A 17,966-nucleotide genomic window follows, 5' to 3' on the forward strand; every position below is an offset into this window, starting at 1 on the left:
TACCTCCAGGAAGCCCACCAGCAAGACACAAAAGCACTTTGCATTCAGAAGCAGACTGAAAGTGGAGCCTCCATTTGTATGTGATAGCCTGGCCTCTCCAGCTAGCTCAATAAAAGAACGACACTTTGGGCAAGGTCACAGAAACAAAGGAAAGTGGCTTATAGTGAGTCGGACCAATACTGGTCCATTTTGCTCAGTATTGTCTACGTAGCCTGACAACAGCTCTTCAAGGTTTCAGACAGGGAATTATTTCCTTTCCTACCTGGAGATTGAACCTGGGACCTTCTGCACACCAAGCAGGTGGTCTGCCTCTGAGCTACACCCCTTCAGTATTCTCAGGGTAAGAGACCCAAGCAAATTCTACAAAATCTGCCTCTCAGCCAGCTGCCTTTGTCTACTTCTCCTTTTGGAAAGCAATAAGAGATCAGTAGGATTGCACCAACAGTCTGCTTCCCACAGAGTCCAATCAGATACTTCTGGCAAGCACACCCCACCTCCCAGCCAAGCAGGACATGAAGACAACAGCTACATTCCAGAAACTGCTACCTAGAGGTAGACTGCCTCTGAATCTTGAGGTTCTGTTTAACAACTGCCACCAGGTGCACTGGGCGTGAATCATTTTCTAAGTGCCCAAAGTGTTACTAGGGGCGAGGAACTGATTTGGGGCCAGGGTGGGTTCTGTTATCTGCTTTAGCAGGCAAGATATTTATTTAGGGGTATAAATCATTTCAAGATGATAGTGTCTAGAGATGACTGATGGGGTGTATTGGAGTAGGATATAGAAAGACCACCCACCACACCAGGACAAGGGGGGTGTAGAAAAAGAACGATGGACACACACGTCATCTAGTAGGACTTGGATTGGAGCGAGGCAAATACCGTAAGCAAACCTAGTGCTGTTGCTTTCTGGTCTCTGGATGACATCATGCTCAAATAATCAATTTCCCCCCTCAGAGAGAGAGAGAGGCGGAGGGGAATGCTGCAATATTTAAAATACATTTTGAAGTCAGAAAATCAAGTGAAGATGCTGTTAGAAGTCAGAAATCCAAATAAAATCAAATGAAGGGGAGGGGGTTGTAAAATAGGTGGGGCCAGGGGACCTTTTATAAAAAGGTCTGAATCCTAGGCAGGTATACAAGCACACACACCCCAGTCTGGAGAAGAAAAGACCTTTCTCCAAGACCTTCGTCTCTTCCTCCACCTCTACCTCCCTGCTCCATGATCCACACTTTTCCTCCTCCTGCTGCAAAGTGGAGGAATCAAAGGTTGCAAAGTACTCTGGATATCTCCAAAGCCAGGAGGTCGCAAAATATTTCCCTCCCACCCCAGTCCTTGCACCTAGGCAGCAAGTGCATAGGAAAGTTAACTGTGGTCGTGGGGCATTACTCCAACCCAAGCGTCTTCCCTGCATCAGAAAGCAAGCTACCTTGGCAGACCCCAGCTGGTCCTGGGCTGGGCAACCTGGTTGTGGGCACCCCAGGGGAGCTGACCTGCCAGCTGCAATCAGGGATTGTGGATCAGAGAGTCTCCCCACAACCACAAGTACTAGTGAGGCAGGCATAATAGCCCACGAGAGCAAAAGAGATGCTCCCTGGAAGCAATTTTGGGGTGGCAGGGGGGAGAGACAAAAAGTCAAAAAATGGGTGTCCCCTGGTGAACTTAAGTGGAGATGGGTGCAATCCTCACACTCTCCTTTATTTGGCACAGAGCAGAAAGATAGATACCTGTGGGGGGTGATTCTGACCTACTTTCGCTCACCTTGCGGCAAGAGCCCCCCCCCCCCGTTCTCCAGCAGGTGTATCCCCCTCAACACGCCCTTGGTTTTGGCAGTGCCAAGAGTTGGGCCTCTTCCACAGAAGGCACCCCCACTCTTCACAGCTGATTGGGACCGGGAGACTGGGTGGGGGGGAGCAGGGAATTCCCTGCTTCTGGGTCCCCAAAGTCCAGGTCAGATCAAGAAGGCTGGACCTCCTTGCAAGTCATGACCCATTGCAAACCTTGAGCAAAGGCAGAATCCTGTCCCTCTCCATACTTTGCACAGATTTCTGTCTCATAGAATGAATGGGGAAAGAATGCAGAAGCAAAGTTTACACACACACACACACACACACACACACACGTGTCACCTAGAGAATATTCAGAGATGCTCATGAATGGAGAGATCAGCTAAAGCTGATGGAAAAGTTCTGCAGCCAGCTGCCCCCATAAGTGCTGCTGCTGCTGCTGCTGGTGGCACTTGGGGGTCCATGTACAATGAACCTCTCTAAACAGGGTCCCCAATCCTCTGGATCTGAGAGGTCTTGAAAGTTTTCTATCTGAACTCTACTGGGGGGGGGGGAGTCATGGTGAAAGGGTACCTCATACTTCCTCCCACGCCAAGGAATATTTCTGGAAGTGGTTATTCATTTTGACATATGTAACGCAAAGAGATCAGGAACTGGGGTGGGGTAGGGACTCCCCCTCTGCACCTAGAAAGAATGAATAGAAAACACACAAACCAGGGGATTCCCGAGGGTGTCCTCAATAACAGTAGCCCTGAAGCTAGACAGAGACCCCCACCTGGACCCTCCTTGCGGAGAGGGTTCCTGCCACACACACCCTCAGCAGAGATATTGGTAGCCAGGTGCTGGCGAGGAGACTCCCCTCACATGCCACTCCTTCTGTAAAACACAAAGAATGAAAGGAGCTCCCACGGAAAAGAAATTCTCCTCTGCACCCCTCAAAGCAGGAGCACCCCAGCTCTGAGCGTGGGGGTTGGATCCTCATTCCCACAGAATGGCCCTGGATAGAACACCCTGCTTTGTCTACACCCCCTAACCGGTGCTGGAGAGGGCGTCCCCCCCGCCACTGTACTCCCCAAAGCAGAACGAGAGCGAGCCAAAGAGGGGGATCCCCTTCTCGCGCACACCCTCTGCTTGCGCGCCCACGCCCTCTCACCTACCCTCCGGGTGGTCTGGGGGCGGGCGGGCGGTTGTGGGGCTCCGCTCACCTGCACTTGCATGAAAGACCCCCGGTAGAAGCAGCAGGCGGCTGCGGAAAGGGCGCTCCAGAGGCTGCAGCGGTCCGTCATGGCTCCTCCGTCGGAGATCCGAAGCACCAAGACGAGCCGCAGCTTCGGCGCAACCGGCTGATGCTCCAATCGCTCCCGCGGCTGGGCTTTAACTTCAGCCGCGGCGGCTTCCCAGATTACCTCATCCCTTGTCGTGGGGGCGGGGCTGGGAAGAGGGAGGGGAGGGAGCCCAGCCCCCCAGCCCAGCGCCTTCCTCTCCTGGAGGACAGGGGTGCAGGGATGAAGGATGGGGCAGACCCTCCAAAGCAGTTCAAAGGGTCCCCTTCGCCCTTTAATTCGAGACTGCATTTTTCCTGCTGTCACTGATCTCCAGCCCAACTTTTATTAATTTGTGGTTTTAAACCTGCTTCTCAAATGCCCAGATTGCAGGGCTGTGTATAAGAGCAGCAAGAGCAACACAGAACAAGTGCACACACCTGAAGTTTATGAACATGGCTAATTTAGGGTCATTCATTTTAATGGGTCAAGGGCCTAGAGGCAGGTTTTTAAAATAACGTAAGCCAAGCAGGCAGGGTTTCAGGTAGAGGATGCTTCTGGCCCTACCTGGAGATGTCTGGGACTGAACATGGGGCCTGTGCAAGAAAAGCAGGCGCTCTGCAACTGAGCCACAGATGTTTCCCAATAAAGTAAGATCACAGTCCTCCTCAGGACCAGCCTTCTCATTAGGCAGAGGAAAGCAGCTACCTCTGGCAGCGGTTACTGGAGAGTAAGGTGTCATGGGCGGAGTTGTGACTGCCGCCTGGCTTGTCCTGCACCCCCTAAACTAGGCTCCCGTCCTCAGATGTCATTGGGGACACTGGATATGAGAATGTGGAAGCAAGGGGCAGTGGCGTAGCGTGGGTTGTCAGCACCCGGGGCAAGGCAAGTAATTTGCACCCCCTAACCCGTGGATTTGCGCCCCCTAACCCGATGTTGCGCCCGGTGCGGCCGGCCCCCCCTGCACCCCCACGCTACGCCACTGGCAAGGGGTCATCCACATGTCCGAGCAGTTTTGCCTTTGCTCTACTGCTCCCCCCCCTCGGAAAACCCATTCTTTACCTATAGATCGGAACAAACTGCAATCCACAGAAAACCCAATTGCCATTTGTTCTGATGTAGTGCTAAAAATCAGATGTCACTAAGCCCCCCGTTTCGACTGCCAATCCGCTCAGCTTCCATGTGTGGAAGGGGAGGTGGCACCATGTTGCACTTTGCCTTGAGCATGTCCTGGACAAGAAGACATGATCCTCAGAGTCCTGAACAAGGGGCTGAGTTAAACTGGAGCAGCTGGAATTGACCAAGTCAGACTTTGGATTCCTCAAGCTCAGCACTGTCTTATCAAATGGCATATCCACAGAGGAGAGGTCTGTCAGATACCTAAATGGATCTTCCAGTTTACTGAATCTCAGTGTGTCTCTGAATGCCACCATCAATGAGAGGACTGTTGCCTTCATTGCCAACCAGAGCCTGCCCAACTACATAAGCCACCCCAGGCAGTCGTCATAAGGTGCAGCTGCCAGACCCCTGCCACATGGCCGAGGGTGCTGAAGGCTGACTCTTGCATGGCCTGTGTGAACAGTGACAACATCCAGTACTTTGCACCTGGCATCTTTTTAGCAATGGTGCAACTGATTTGGGAGAGACAACATGGCTCTCACATTTTGGGGTGCAGCAACCGAGAGAGCCTCCTTGCCGACATGGAATGCACTATCCCAGCGTGTTGTGAAGTGAGGCTTTATCCACACTTACCTTTCCTCACAAAAACAAAAGGCCCCGCTATTTAAAGTTCAGAAAACCCAAATTGACATTTGCTCCAATGGAGTACTAAAGAACAGGTTTTCATGGGGAAAGCTCTGGGGCAAAAAAACCCCCAAAACCCATTCACAATGAACTTTTAAGTACCGACCTGTGCCTGGAAAAGGTAAGTATGGTTAAGCCTATGGAAAGGATTTGGGGGCAGGTGTCCAGAGCTCCACTCAGCAGAATGAGCAAGAGGTCTCCCCCCCCCAAAAAAAAATCAGCAGAGCTGTCACATTGGCAAGCAAATGAACCCACGACCATCTTCAAAACACAGGAAGCTGCTTTGTACTGAGTCAGATCATTGGCCCATCTACCAGGCGATGGCAGGGACTGAACCTGGAGCCTGCATTCAAAACAGATTTCCAGAGTCTAAAATTACCACACTGCACCACTGTTTGTGAGGGCCATTAGCTTAACAGCTTTAAAAGGGGATTAGCCAAACCTTAAGATCTCCTTCATAGGTGTGGGTGCCCCTGCCAAATAAAGTGTGGCAGCTAACCAGAAGGCCTTTTCGATCGTGGCTCCTTCGTTATGGAGCCACCTTCCCAGGGACGCTTACCTTGCACCACCTTTGCCACCCTTTCGGCACCAGGTTGAGAGACTTTTCGCTTTAAACAACTCGTGACATTCTGGCCCTCTCAGTTTCATCCCACCCCCTTTTTTCCCTTTACTTTGGGTGAGTTTTCTAGTTTGTTGCACAGGAGTGCCAAATCCACTTTAGCTGCATGTGCCAAATGTGCTTGAACCCCACCTGGAAAATGGTGAGAGTCTGGAAGCATCCCAAGAAACTTGTCGTCAACACTCCCCATCTTATTTATCCTGCTGGGCAGAAGGCCACGGTGTACAGGGAGGGACAAACTCTTACCACCCCGCTTTCACAGCTTTAAGCTCTCGTCTTAACTATGAGGCTTGTCCCTTGCCAATCCCACGTATCCTGCCAGATTCATTGGGGGCGTCAATCTTCTAGTAAGCCCATCATCGCCTGCTTTTTGGCAGCAGATGCAAAAACTTCTGTGACTCCAAGCTGGATGAAGATTGCAATCTTAAAATTCCATGCATAATGTCAGGCATTAAACTTAATGCAGGGGTTATCCTAGGTTTGCCCTTGAGTAGCTTCTGTCGATGCTGCATAATACATCATGCGCACGCATCAATGTACTTCTTTAGTTTTCCAATCTCTTGCACATATTGCCAATTCCGTCATCTCTTGATTCTGCTGCGAGCTTCCAATAAGCTCAAGTAAGGTGCATGTGTGTTTGTAGCCTCTATTCCCTAACTGAGGTTCTTTTGTGGGAAAATAACATTTTCTGAACAATGAATTTCAATGTCACTGTCCTCGTTGATTTCGGTGGGGCCTTCCTGGTAGACTGAGCCCAAGGGAATCAGGTCTGTCTGTTCCTTATTTTGCTGCTCTCTACAAACGGCAGCCTATCTTGATAGGGGCCATGGACATTGTTAGGGGGTGCTGGGGGGGGCCTTGAGTCCCTGGGGTTTTGCACCAGGCTCTGATATATTTTCTCTTTGTTCTCTTTTTAGAAAAACTTACATTCCTAATGCAGTCACACCATAGATTTGTATGATGGCATTACGATACTGGCATTTGATTTTCAGTTCTTTTCCTAACTATCTCTAATGTGGAATTTGCCCCTTTCACAGTAGCTGCACATTCAGTTGACACCTTCATTGAACTATCCACTATGACAGGGACCCTGAGGACCTTCTAGTTCAACCCTCTGCAATGGAGGGATATGCAGCTGTCCCTTACGGGGGTCAAACTTGCAATCTTGGCATTATCAGTACCACGCTCTAACCAATGGTGCTATCTTAGTCTTGTTCCTGGTCAATCAGTCTCCTTTATTGGCATAGAAAGAATATATTAAAAAAAAAGTCCATAGCACCTTAGAGACCAACTAAGTTTGTTCTTGGTATAAGCTTTCGTGTGCATGCACACTTCTTCAGATACACACGAAAGCTTACACCAAGAACAAACTTAGTTGGTCTTTAAGTTGCTACTGGACATTTTTTTTAATTTTTTAAAATATATTTCGACTGCGTCAGACCAACACGGCTACCTACCTGAATCTGGCAAAGAAAGAGTGTGTCATATACCTAGATCAGAACACAACACAGGTAATGAAACATAGCGGGAGATTTACATTTTCTTCATGTTGTGAGTTGCTTTGAGTGTAGTTTACTATGGAAAGGTGGAGTACAAATGTGTTGTTGTTGTTGATGATGAGAGAAACCAAATCAGCCTCACAACCTTATGCTATTTGTTTGGGGCAAAGCACCTTAAGGTGCCGGAGATGGGGCTGCTCTGTCTTGCCTTCCCCCTTTCCAGCTGTTTCACCACCCCCACCCCCATAGATCCAGCTCCCTGGGGCCTTGAGCACCCACAAAATTGCCCATGACGGGGCCAGGCACCCACAAATTCCAGCGCTAGGGCCATGAATGGCACAGTTAATATTTGAATAGTACTGCTCATTCCCTTATGTAATTAATTCAAACAAGTCATGTGCAATTTCCCGGGGGAAAGGACACTGCAAACACACCTAAAAGAGAGATGGAAGCAGAGTATGTCTGATTTGTATACTTTTTTATGTTCAGCACCCAGAAGACCAGTATGGTTTTCACAAGGGACCAGCTGGATGCCCAAGGGGTTGAGAAAGGAATATTAATATTCAGACAGCTGTAGGGAATGGAGCCTGTTATAGTCAGTGCTGGATCGTCTGAGCTAAAAATAGAAGATAATCTTTGCAGAACAAAAAAATCCTTTGCAGAACAAAAGTCAGAACGAATGAAGGCCCACTTGGTCCAGAAACCTATTTCCCACCATTATGAAAGAGATGCTTCTGGAAAGCCCACAAACAGGGGGTGCTCAACAGTGCTCTCACAGGCTATTATTCAATGTTAGTCCCTCTCATGAGTAGACCCTTAGTGGACTTGGTTAACTTAGGTTCATTAATTTCAGCAGGTCTGCTCTGAGTAGGACTTGGTATATTGTTTTAGTTTGTTTTTTTGAACATGGAGGTTCTATTTTCGTAGTTTTATAGCCAATACCTGTTGGCAGACCTCCCCTCTTCCCTCTGAAAGTTAGGTAAGCTGGTGGCTGCCACCAACTCTTGTGAATAACTTAAGGAAACTGGGGTTCCACAGTCTGTACTAATTTTATGCAAACGAGCTTATTGTCACTACTGTTGCTGACATTATGGACACCACCTCATATCTTTGTATGGTGTGTGTTAGGTGATGGTGACTGAGCAAAGTCTTCTGCTTTTTGCCAGGATGGGGCACTTTCTTTTTTACATCTTGCCATGATTGGGATCCACAGTTTTTTATATAAATCCAATTGGCCAAGCACAGTGGTTCTCACTTCTCAAAGGGTGTGTCATGTGCCACACTGGGGTGACAGGAGAAGATGGAAAGTATGGCAGGGAGATTCAAGGACAATCGGAGAAACATTTATACATTTCAGTATAGTATAGTATAGTATAGTATAGTATAGTATAGTATAGTATAGTATAGTATAGTATAGTATAAAATTAATTATTTCCCATTTGCAGAATATGGATAGATATATTTCCAAAATGAGAGCAAGAACATCAAGTGATACTAACATAAATGAGATTACTCAGCAAAAGCAAGCTCACAACTCTTAATGAGTTTGTAGACATACTTAATGTGCATATGTAAGAGGCTCATTTATAATTATATTTTGGGAAGGATTCATATTCTTATGTAGCTGCATTGTTTCAAACTTTCTGGATGTCCCATGATCGTGTTATAAAGTAGTTGTGTTCTATGTTATAAATCAAGCACTAGGAGGAGTTGCTTTTCCTATGTATTTCTTATCAATAAAAAAAAATGGTGTGGCATGAGTAAATTTTTATCCTGAAATTGTGGCCCAGAGAAAAAGTTTGAGAATCACTGGCTTAGTGTGAGAAGGGTGTGTGGCACTGGGTTGAGCTTGGCCACCACAGGGCTTTGCATCTAGTCCAGCACCCTGTTCCCACAGTGGCCAACCAGATGCCTCTGGGAGGCCAATAGGCAGGACATGAGTGCAATGGCAACTCTCTCGCCGCTTCTTATTTCCTGGCAACTGGTATTCAGAGAGCTGGAGAGTTACTGCCTCTTGCTGCTCATCTTTCATCCTGACTAGAGTGTCCTTTAAATGAGGGATGGGAATAATATTATTGGCACAAAAACGGAAGCAAGAAGAATTACTGACGAAAAAAGAATGGCAGATGAAATTGATGGACTATGCAGAATTATATAATTTAACAGGAAGGATCCGAAACCTGCGGGACCAGAGATTCTTAGAAGACTGGAGTAAATATATGAACTATTTGAAAAGTAACTGTAATGAACAGATTACGCTAGCAGGACTGCAATAAGTTTTGTAAGGAGGACTGTTTGAAATATTGCAAGAAAGATTATGAGAATTATTAGTTAATGATAATTAAAAGTAACAGAGAAATTAAGAAATGCAGAATAAGTGATAAAGAACGAAAAATCATCAGAGGTGTTGACGGAAGTCTAAAACATTGTAAAAGATAAGAAGTTATGTTATATGATTGTTGGAAATGATATGTTAAAAAACCCCTATAAAAATGTAATTTAAAAAATAAAATAAATGAGGGATGGGAAAGTCCCACAGATGTTGTTGGACTATAACTCCCATCTTCCCAAAGCACTGGCCATTCTGGTTGGGGCTGATGGGAGCTGGAGTCCATCAACAGCCAGAAGGCCACAAATTTCCCATCCCTTCTCTAAACCTTCTGCAACAGTAGCTCCCATGCTCAGTCTCAGCCTAAAATACTTCACAGGGTAGTAAGAATAAGACAGAAGGGCAGGGGAAGAACCAGGTGCACTAACCTGAGCTGTTTGGAGGCAAGGCGGCGGCAGTGGGGGAATATGGTAAATACATGAATGCTGGGACAAACAATGGGGAACATCATTGCCTGTGTACTCCATTAGTGAGTTCCAAACACAAACTCTTCTTTCATCCATTAATGGGGACAGAGAGATGGCAGAACAGATGATAGTTGAAAGATGGGGAGAGATGTTGGATTGGAAGAATCTGATTGTGATTCTGTCCATGGAGGCGCAGGTCAATTCTGTATCCAGGGCAGCTGTCTACCAGCTCCACTTGGTACGCAGGCTGAGACCCTCCCTGCCCACAGACTGTCTTGCCAGAGTGGTGCATGCTCTAGTTAACTCCCGATTAGACTACTGCAATGCGCTCTATGTGGGGCTACCTTTGAAGGTGACCCAGAAACTACAACTAATCCAGAATGCGGCAGCTAGACTGGTGACAGGGGGCGGCCGCCAAGACCCTATAACACCATATAACACCGGTCTTGAAAGACCTACATTGGCTCCCAGTATGTTTCCGAGCACAATTCAAAGTGTTGGTGTTGACCTTTAAAGCCCTAAACGGCCTCAGCCCAGTAGACCTGAAAGAGCGTCTTCACCCCCATCATTCTGCCCGGACGCCGAGGTCCAGCGCTGAGGGCTTTCTGGCGGTTCCCTCACTGCGAGAAGCCAAGTTACAGGGAACCAGGCAGAGGTCCTTCTTGGTAGTGGCACCCACCCTGTGGAACGCCCTCCCATCAGATGTCAAAGAGATAAACAACTACCTGACATTTAGAAGACATCTGAAGGCAGCCCTGTTCAGGGAAGTTTTTAATGTGTGACATTTTAATGTATTTTTAATCTTTGTTGGAAGACGCCCAGAGTGGCTGGGGAAACCCAGCCAGATAAGCGGGGTACAAATAATAAATAATAATAATTATTATTATTAGTTTGAAAAGCACCCCACCTCCTCCCTTGTTGTAGGTGGTTGGTAGGGAGTGGGGCGCTCCTTCCCTAGACAGATACAGAACTTCTGGGGAGAGGCGGAGGCAGTTCCTGCGGGGAAAGGCACATTCCAACGTTGGAAAAGGACAGGCCCACCCATGAAAGGGGGTACCCATGCCCCACCCCATTAACCCGCCTGTCTGTCAAAGGCTGTGTCTGGTTTCACTCAGGCTACAGAACAGTGCCCGGGTTTTTCTGGGCACAGAATAAGATTTCCCCATGTGTACAGCCCTCAGAAATGTCAGCTTTCCTCACTTCCTCTCTTCCTAATCCTCCCCCCCCCGTACCCCCACCCTCCTGGGACCAACCAACCGGTCTGCTATTTAACATGACAGGACCTGGGAGCAGCCTGTGCTGTCTCTGCCCTGCTTGAGAATCTGGACTTTAAGAACAAAAGGAAAGAAAGCACAAAGAAAGAAGGGGGAGTGGGGGAGGGAGAAGAGGCAGCATTGAGCCACATGGATTGGGCTTTAATGAAAGAAGCACCCCAACACATGAGTCAGGAGATGTGAATATCACGTATAACTGCACAAGGGAGAGCAAAGGGAAGGTCTATGGGCTAGCTGGAGATAATGGACATAACCTAAGCACATGCATAATTTTGAGGGACCTCAAAACGCACGGGTTCCACTTCTCCCTCAAAACACAGGTTTTTTTCCTGCAAAGCCTTTGCTTTAATATTTGGTTCTCAAATACAGCCAGAGTGAAGCACACTCATCCCGCAGTACCCTTGTCTCTCCCTCACCACCATCAAATTTAGACTAGGGACTTTGTGGCACAGCCCCACTTTCTCCTGCTTATTGTTTCCCCTATTTCCAGTACTAAGGTTGTGAATGTCATTGCTCATGTAGTTAAACCAGCACCTCTCACACAGCAGGTGAAGGCTTCAACAGGCTTGGAGGAACTCCAAAGTTTGCAGTAGTACAAATAAATATTCAGAAGAAACCCAACAGCAGGGGTCAGCAATCTTAGGTCCTGGGGCCGAATGCGGCCCCCCAGGCTTGTAAATCCGGCCCATGGACACTTGGATTGTGAACGTGATCTATGCGGGATGCACGTCTGCAACCTGCAGCGTCCGCAACCTGCAGTGGCGCTTCTGCGCATGCGTGGGTTGTGATTTGGCGCTTCTGCGCATGCACGACTGCTGAACTGCAGAAGTAACCTGTTCTGGTAGTTCTGGGTTTTGGCAGTCCGCAACCCGAAGAAACGCAACCTGAAGCGTCTGTAACCCGAGGTATGATTGTATTGCATGGCTGGCTGGCAGCAGAACATTTTGTTGCAGGTCCCATGTGTGGTAGCTATTTTACGGATATTGTAGATCTGTATCTGGTGAGCAGAGGGAGGGGGGAAGCTGCACAAGCCCTCCAGGAAGCAATCACTGAACACTGCAGAAAGAGCTCCACAATGAGGAAACAGCAAAAAATCAAAGCGGTAAAGACGAAAATTAAATTAAATTAAAGTTGCCATTGCTGCTGCCATCGCCACTGCTAAACTACATAGGCCTTGGGGAGCTGCAGGAAAAGGGCTAGGAGGAAGCAAATCTTTTGGCTCCCTTTACATCTGAACCAGGAGCCCTGGGTTAGTTTCTCCCCGGGAAGCCACAACTGCTAGCCAGCCATAAACAATTGTTCATTTGTTTGTTATTTGTTCCAACAATTTATATACTGCTTGACACTTTAAGCAGTAGTGCAGTAAAGTCATTGCCATGGCTTGTTAGGAAGCAACAAACCACAATCTGCTTCAGGTGTAACAGGAGCCCATGGACGAACAACTGGACAAGGACTCTGTGCTTGCATGTGCTTGGTTTGTGGTAAGCCGTGATAAGCCAGTAAGGTAAAGGTAAAGGGACCATTAGGTCCAGTCGTGGCCGACTCTGGGGTTGCGGTGCTCATCTCGCTTTATTGGCCAAGGAAGCTGGCGTACAGCTTCTGGCTCATGTGGCCAGCATGACTAAGCCGCTTCTGGCGAACCAGAGCAGTCTGGGACTTGACAATGAGGAAAGTAATGGTAAAGGGCCCTGGAAAGTGTGTTATAACATTTGCTTTGCGGCACAACATCTTCAAAGCTCCCTGCAGAAACGTTCAATAAATAGGTCACCTTGCTCCCTACCTATAACCCAAAAGATGTTTGAATATTTATTTGCTGGAACGTTTTAAGTTTTTAAAAGACCTGTAAATTGGGGGGGGGGGTGTTTACATCAGAGGGGAGACACCTTTTTTCTAAGGGATTCTTCTAGCTGACTACATGTTTTGAGCCCCTGGGTGGATTTTCAAGCAATTCCCAGGAAATAACAATGGAAGTTCGGATGCAAGAAATAGCGCTCAGCGAGGCTGACCTGCAATAAACTTAGCAGAACAGGCAAACAGCAGGATCAAAGTTTAGCCGGTGCCATTGTGGGCTCCTAACCAACCCTCAGGAATGTTAATAGTTTGCTGGCGGATAAGCGGCAACTTCATGATAGATTTGAGGAGATCTGCATTCCTTTCCATGTGACAGCTGGAGAAAGGGCTGAAGCTTGCCTTCAGCAAACAGGGCCATTACAAAATCCCCAGGGGTCACCTCCATTGACACCCCGTTGTACACCAACCTTTCCCAAGCTGGTGCTCTCTAGACATTTTGTACTAAAATTCCCAACAGTCCCAGCCAGCACAACACAGGTATGGCCAGCTGAGGCCGATGGGAGTTATAGTCCAAAAGATCTAGAAGCCACTAGCTTGGGAAAAGTCGCCATAAACAAATTATTATTGCTATTTGTTAAATTTGTACACTACCCTTCATCCGAAGATCCCAGGGTGATTCACAACAGAAAAGGGTAAGCACAACCTCCGTTAGGCCTTCACCACCAACTCAGGTGAACAAATGCAAATGTCATGGACTGCCTGGGTGATGGGGAGTGCTGGGAGGCACCAGCTGGGGAACCCCCAAGAGAACCCCAAAAGGATGAAGGCTCAGAGCCCAAGAGTGCAATGGTGATGAGTGGTTGGAGGGACAAGAGGGAGCAGACTGGGAGGAGGAGCTGTCAGAAGCTGAAGAGGTAACAAGTTTTAGTGAGCAGGAAGAGGCTGCGGCAGAGGGCAGTCCGGAACTGGAGGCAGAAGCGGAGGCTGGAGCAGAGGGACCTGGGCCTGGCGGATCAATGATTTGTCCTGTACGAAATAGCTTTAGGGTTTCTCATCCCTCTAGACAGGAACGGGTAGCCTGTGCCCCCTCCTCTGTTGCTTATGAAGGGAGCAGGTGGCATTGTGGTCTAAAGCACCAATCCTCTTGGGCTTGCTGATTGGAAGGTCAGCGGTTCGAATCCCTGTTGCTCTGTCCCAGCTTCCGCCAATCCTAGCAATTCAAAAGCACACCAGCGCGAGCAGATAAATAGATACCACTGCGTTGGGAAGGTAAACTGCGTTTCCGTGCTCTCTGGCTTCCGTCACGGTCCTCCATGCACCAGAAGCGATTTTGTCATGCTGGCCACATGACCTGGAAATCTGTCTGTGGACAAACGCTGGCTTCCTCTGCCTGAAAGTGAGATGAGTGCCACAATCCCATTGTCACCTTTGGCTGGACTTAACTGTCCAGGGATCCTTAACTTTTATTCTGTTGTTTGGATTTGGTTCCCATCATCCCTGACCACTAGTCATGCCAACTGTGCTTGACAGGTGGGAGTCCAGCCACAGCTTGGTGCGGCTACTTTCTGGGCCCGGCCCTGCCAAGCCTGGAAGCTGATGCTGCCTTGGGCGTGCAGCACAGGAAGGCAGAGTCCTCTGGATCTCCACTCTCCCAGTGCTCTGGACATCCCTGCCAAAGGACTAGAGCCACTTGCCTCAGTTGTTTTACTCCAGCCCTCTTCCACTTTCTCCCTTCCCTTCCTTGTTTTCTGCTCTTGCCACCCTACCCAACAGTCAGTCACAGTCAGCCTATTCAGAGGCAGTTTTAGGGTAGCACAACTGGTGCAACCACAACAGTGCTGTAGAATGGAGCACAAGAGGCATTGGGGGGGCACCAAATTTTAGCATCACACAGGGCACCGTTGACATTTGAGAGCCCGAAATCCGGCACTGACATATTTTGTTGCTACTGGACATGCTCAGTTCTGATCAGGCTGTTCAGGGGTTCTCCCTCCCTTAGGGTTCCCCCTGTTAATTCCCCCTGCAAACCTTGTGCTCCCAAGTCTGGTGATACATCCCCCCCTTTTTGTGGGTGGTGTTGTTTCAGTTGTTTATGGATTAGGAATGAGAGAACTTAATTTGCTATTAGTATTAATAATAGCATTATTATTAGTCCAGGAGCATGTCCAAACTGCAGACCTGAGCCCATCCAGCACAGACTGAATTCTTATTCCCTGATCTGCTTCCCAACTGACCAAAATCACCTCTGTCTTGTTTGGATTAAGTTTCAATTTGTTCACCCTCATCCAGTCCATTACAGGTGACAGACATTGATTTAAAACTGAGACAGCTTCTCTGGATTTAGGTGGAACAGACAAATGGTGTGCAGGGTGTCATCAGCATACTGTTGACACTGAACTCCAAAACTCTGGACAACCACTCCCAGCAGCTTCACGTAGCTCAGTCAGTAGAGCATGAGACTCTTAACCTCAGGATCATGGGTTCAAGCCACACATCCAGGGGGTGGGCTAGATGGCCCTTGTAGTCCCTTCCCACTCTGCAATTCTATAATTCTACATAAATGTTAAATAGCATGGGAGACAGAACAGAACCCCGAGGGACCCCAGCACTACCTTCTGGGTAATAGTTTTCTGAGCAATTAACAAATAAAGCTAGAAAAATTATGGGACACCATCAAATAAACATGAAAAGCCAATAGCTGAGGCCTCATACTATGCAACTCTAGAGATCATGATGATGACATTTACATCTGTGCTTACCCAACCATGTTACAGTGGTGCCTCGCAAGACGAAATTAATTCGTTCCACAAGTCTTTTCGTCTTGCGAGTTTTTCGTCTTGCGAAGCACGGTTTCCCATAGGAATGCATTAAAAATCAATTAATGCGTTCCTATGGAAACCGCCTTCAGACCAGGTCCGGGGACAGTCTGTCCCCCGACCTCTTCTAAAGGCTGGCGGGGGGCGAAAGTCTTTGCTTCCCCCCGCCTGCCTTCCCGGGAGAGCGGAGAAGCAGCGCTGCCTTCCCGCTCTCCCGGGAAGGCAGGCAGGGGGGAGCAAAGACTTTTGCCCCCCGCCAGCCTTCAGAAGAGGTCCAGGACCTCTTCTGAAGGCTGGCGGGGGGCAAAAGTCTTTGCTCCCCCCCCCCGCCTGCCTTCAAAAGCCATCCGGGATAGCGGGAAGCGCTTCCCTGCTATCCCGGACCGCTTTTAAAATGCTGGCGGTGGGGAGCAAAGCCTTTCGGCCCCCGCCGGCCTTCCTGAACCTCTTCTGAAGGCCGGAGGGGGGGGGGAAGGCTTTGCTCCCCACCGCTAGCATTTAAAAGAGGTCCCAGGAGATTTCCCTATGGGCTTTCTTCTTGCGAAGCAAGCCCATAGGGAAATTCGTTTTGCGAAGCGCCTCCAAAACGGAAAACCCTTTCGTCTAGCGGGTTTTTCGTCTTGCGAGGCGTTCGTCTTGCGGGGCACCACTGTATATTTAAAAGAGGCCCAATGAAGTTGATGGGTATGACTAACTGAGGTTCTTCGTTTTGATGGGTCTACTCCCTATGTGCAGGAGTGATTATGATCAGACCCACATATGCAAATGATATAAATGCCAATAATCATGCATGCACATTGTTCAACAAACATTTGATTATTTTTTTAAAAAAGGTTGTTTAAGGGTTGGTGCGGATGGAGATGGGAGTCAAAGATGCTTCTCACCTGGAGTGCTATTTGGTTTAGAGATGGCCCTAGTTTAGGAATGCAAAGGGGGATGGCAATTGGTTTCCTACCTTAACGTATTCACTGCTGGACCCCAGTCCATCCTGGTGCCTAGAGAAGGAGAGAGAGAAATCAAAAGTGAGCCTCATTAAAAAGTGGGTGAAAGAAAATGCCAAAACAGAGGTAATATCACTGATGGCTGTTCCAGGGCAGGGGAGCAGCAAAGAGATTGCAGGCCGGGAAGTGCATTCACACTATACCATGGACACCATACTCTTAGGGTTGAAGCCTGACTCCTTCAGGATTGTGTTTGGCTTATAAGAACTCCTTTTTAGACTTAATGGATGTCTAATAGTAAAGTCACTATGATTGTAATTATTGCTATATGATGTGAGACTATATTTTTATCTTATTGTTATCTACACACAAACACACGCACATGCACACACACACACACACAGAAAGAGAGAGAGAGAGAGAGAGAGAGAGAGAGAGAGAGAGAGATTTTCCATATTTATTGGTTGCAATTTATTGTTTCCATGCCAAGAGATGCCTTGGGTTTAGTGTGATAAAGAATTGTATAGAAATAATGAAAATAAATATAAACCATTAAAAACTGTAACCTATATCGAGCCATCCCAAATCAAACAAAAGAGCAAGTTTTTCATGGTCATAGTTTTGCATGGTCATGTACATAACTACAGGTACTTTGCCAACTTTTATCAGGCTGTTAACATTGATCTTGGTTGTCTTACAGTTTCCAGTTTTGAAGCAGCTAGGATTCCTCTGGTTGGCCAAAAACCATTATATAAATGTAATAATAATAATAATAATAATAATAATAATAATAATAATAATAATAATAATAGCAGCTTCTTATCAAGGTAGCATGCCCTTCAACGTTTCACAAATGAATCAACTGTAACTTGAAGAACTTCTGCTTGAACTTGCTTTCCCCTCCTCCCTCCTATTTCCTTCTTCTTCATGTCTTATATCTTTTAAAATTGTGAGCCTGATTTCATGGGCTGTCTTAATACTGTTTTTTGTAAGCCACTTAAGGGGCCTTCTTGGCTAAACACCAGGGCCAGGTGCTTCACAGAAGTCCATGAGACATTTTGCTAGGGTTGCCATATTTCAAAAATGAAAGTCAGGACACAAAAGTTGTTTAGCGTTTCTTAATTTTGCCCAAAGTTGTTGAGCAAAAAAGAAAAAGGAAAAGGAAGTTATTGAGCTATTTTTTGAGCAAAATCTAGACTTCCAACATGAGTTGTCATAATCCAAATTTCCCCGGACATTTTTAGCGATTTCCGCCCAGACACTGTTTTTATAATATTAATAATTTTGACTGCCATATTCCAGACATATGGCAACCCTATATTTACAGATGTTAATTCCTATGCATGATGCAAACTTAGGCTGACTTTCAGAGGGAAAGCTG

The 17,966-nt window shown here is 47.4% G+C and overlaps 1 protein-coding gene and 1 long non-coding RNA gene across 4 annotated transcripts in view; both read right to left on the bottom strand.

Annotated features, from left to right (window-relative positions):
- Positions 1 to 17,966, bottom strand: part of LOC309361596 — a 150,485-nt gene that overhangs the window by 75,407 nt on the left and 57,112 nt on the right. The gene's annotated exons all lie outside the window — the stretch shown is intronic.
- Positions 1 to 17,966, bottom strand: part of SH2D3C (SH2 domain containing 3C) — a 71,230-nt gene that overhangs the window by 27,608 nt on the left and 25,656 nt on the right. For 2 of the 3 annotated variants that reach the window (XM_081896342.1, XM_081896343.1), the window contains one exon: positions 16,600 to 16,639. In XM_081896342.1, coding sequence (XP_081752468.1) covers positions 16,600 to 16,639 — 40 coding nt within the window. Of the gene's footprint in view, positions 1 to 2,989; positions 3,180 to 16,599; positions 16,640 to 17,966 lie in introns of those variants that run through there. The other variant, XM_081896344.1, reaches the window with a different exon arrangement.

Source organism: Podarcis melisellensis (genome assembly GCF_964234715.1).
Source record: "Podarcis melisellensis genome assembly, chromosome: Z".
In the NCBI taxonomy this organism is placed as follows: domain Eukaryota; kingdom Metazoa; phylum Chordata; class Lepidosauria; order Squamata; family Lacertidae; genus Podarcis; species Podarcis melisellensis.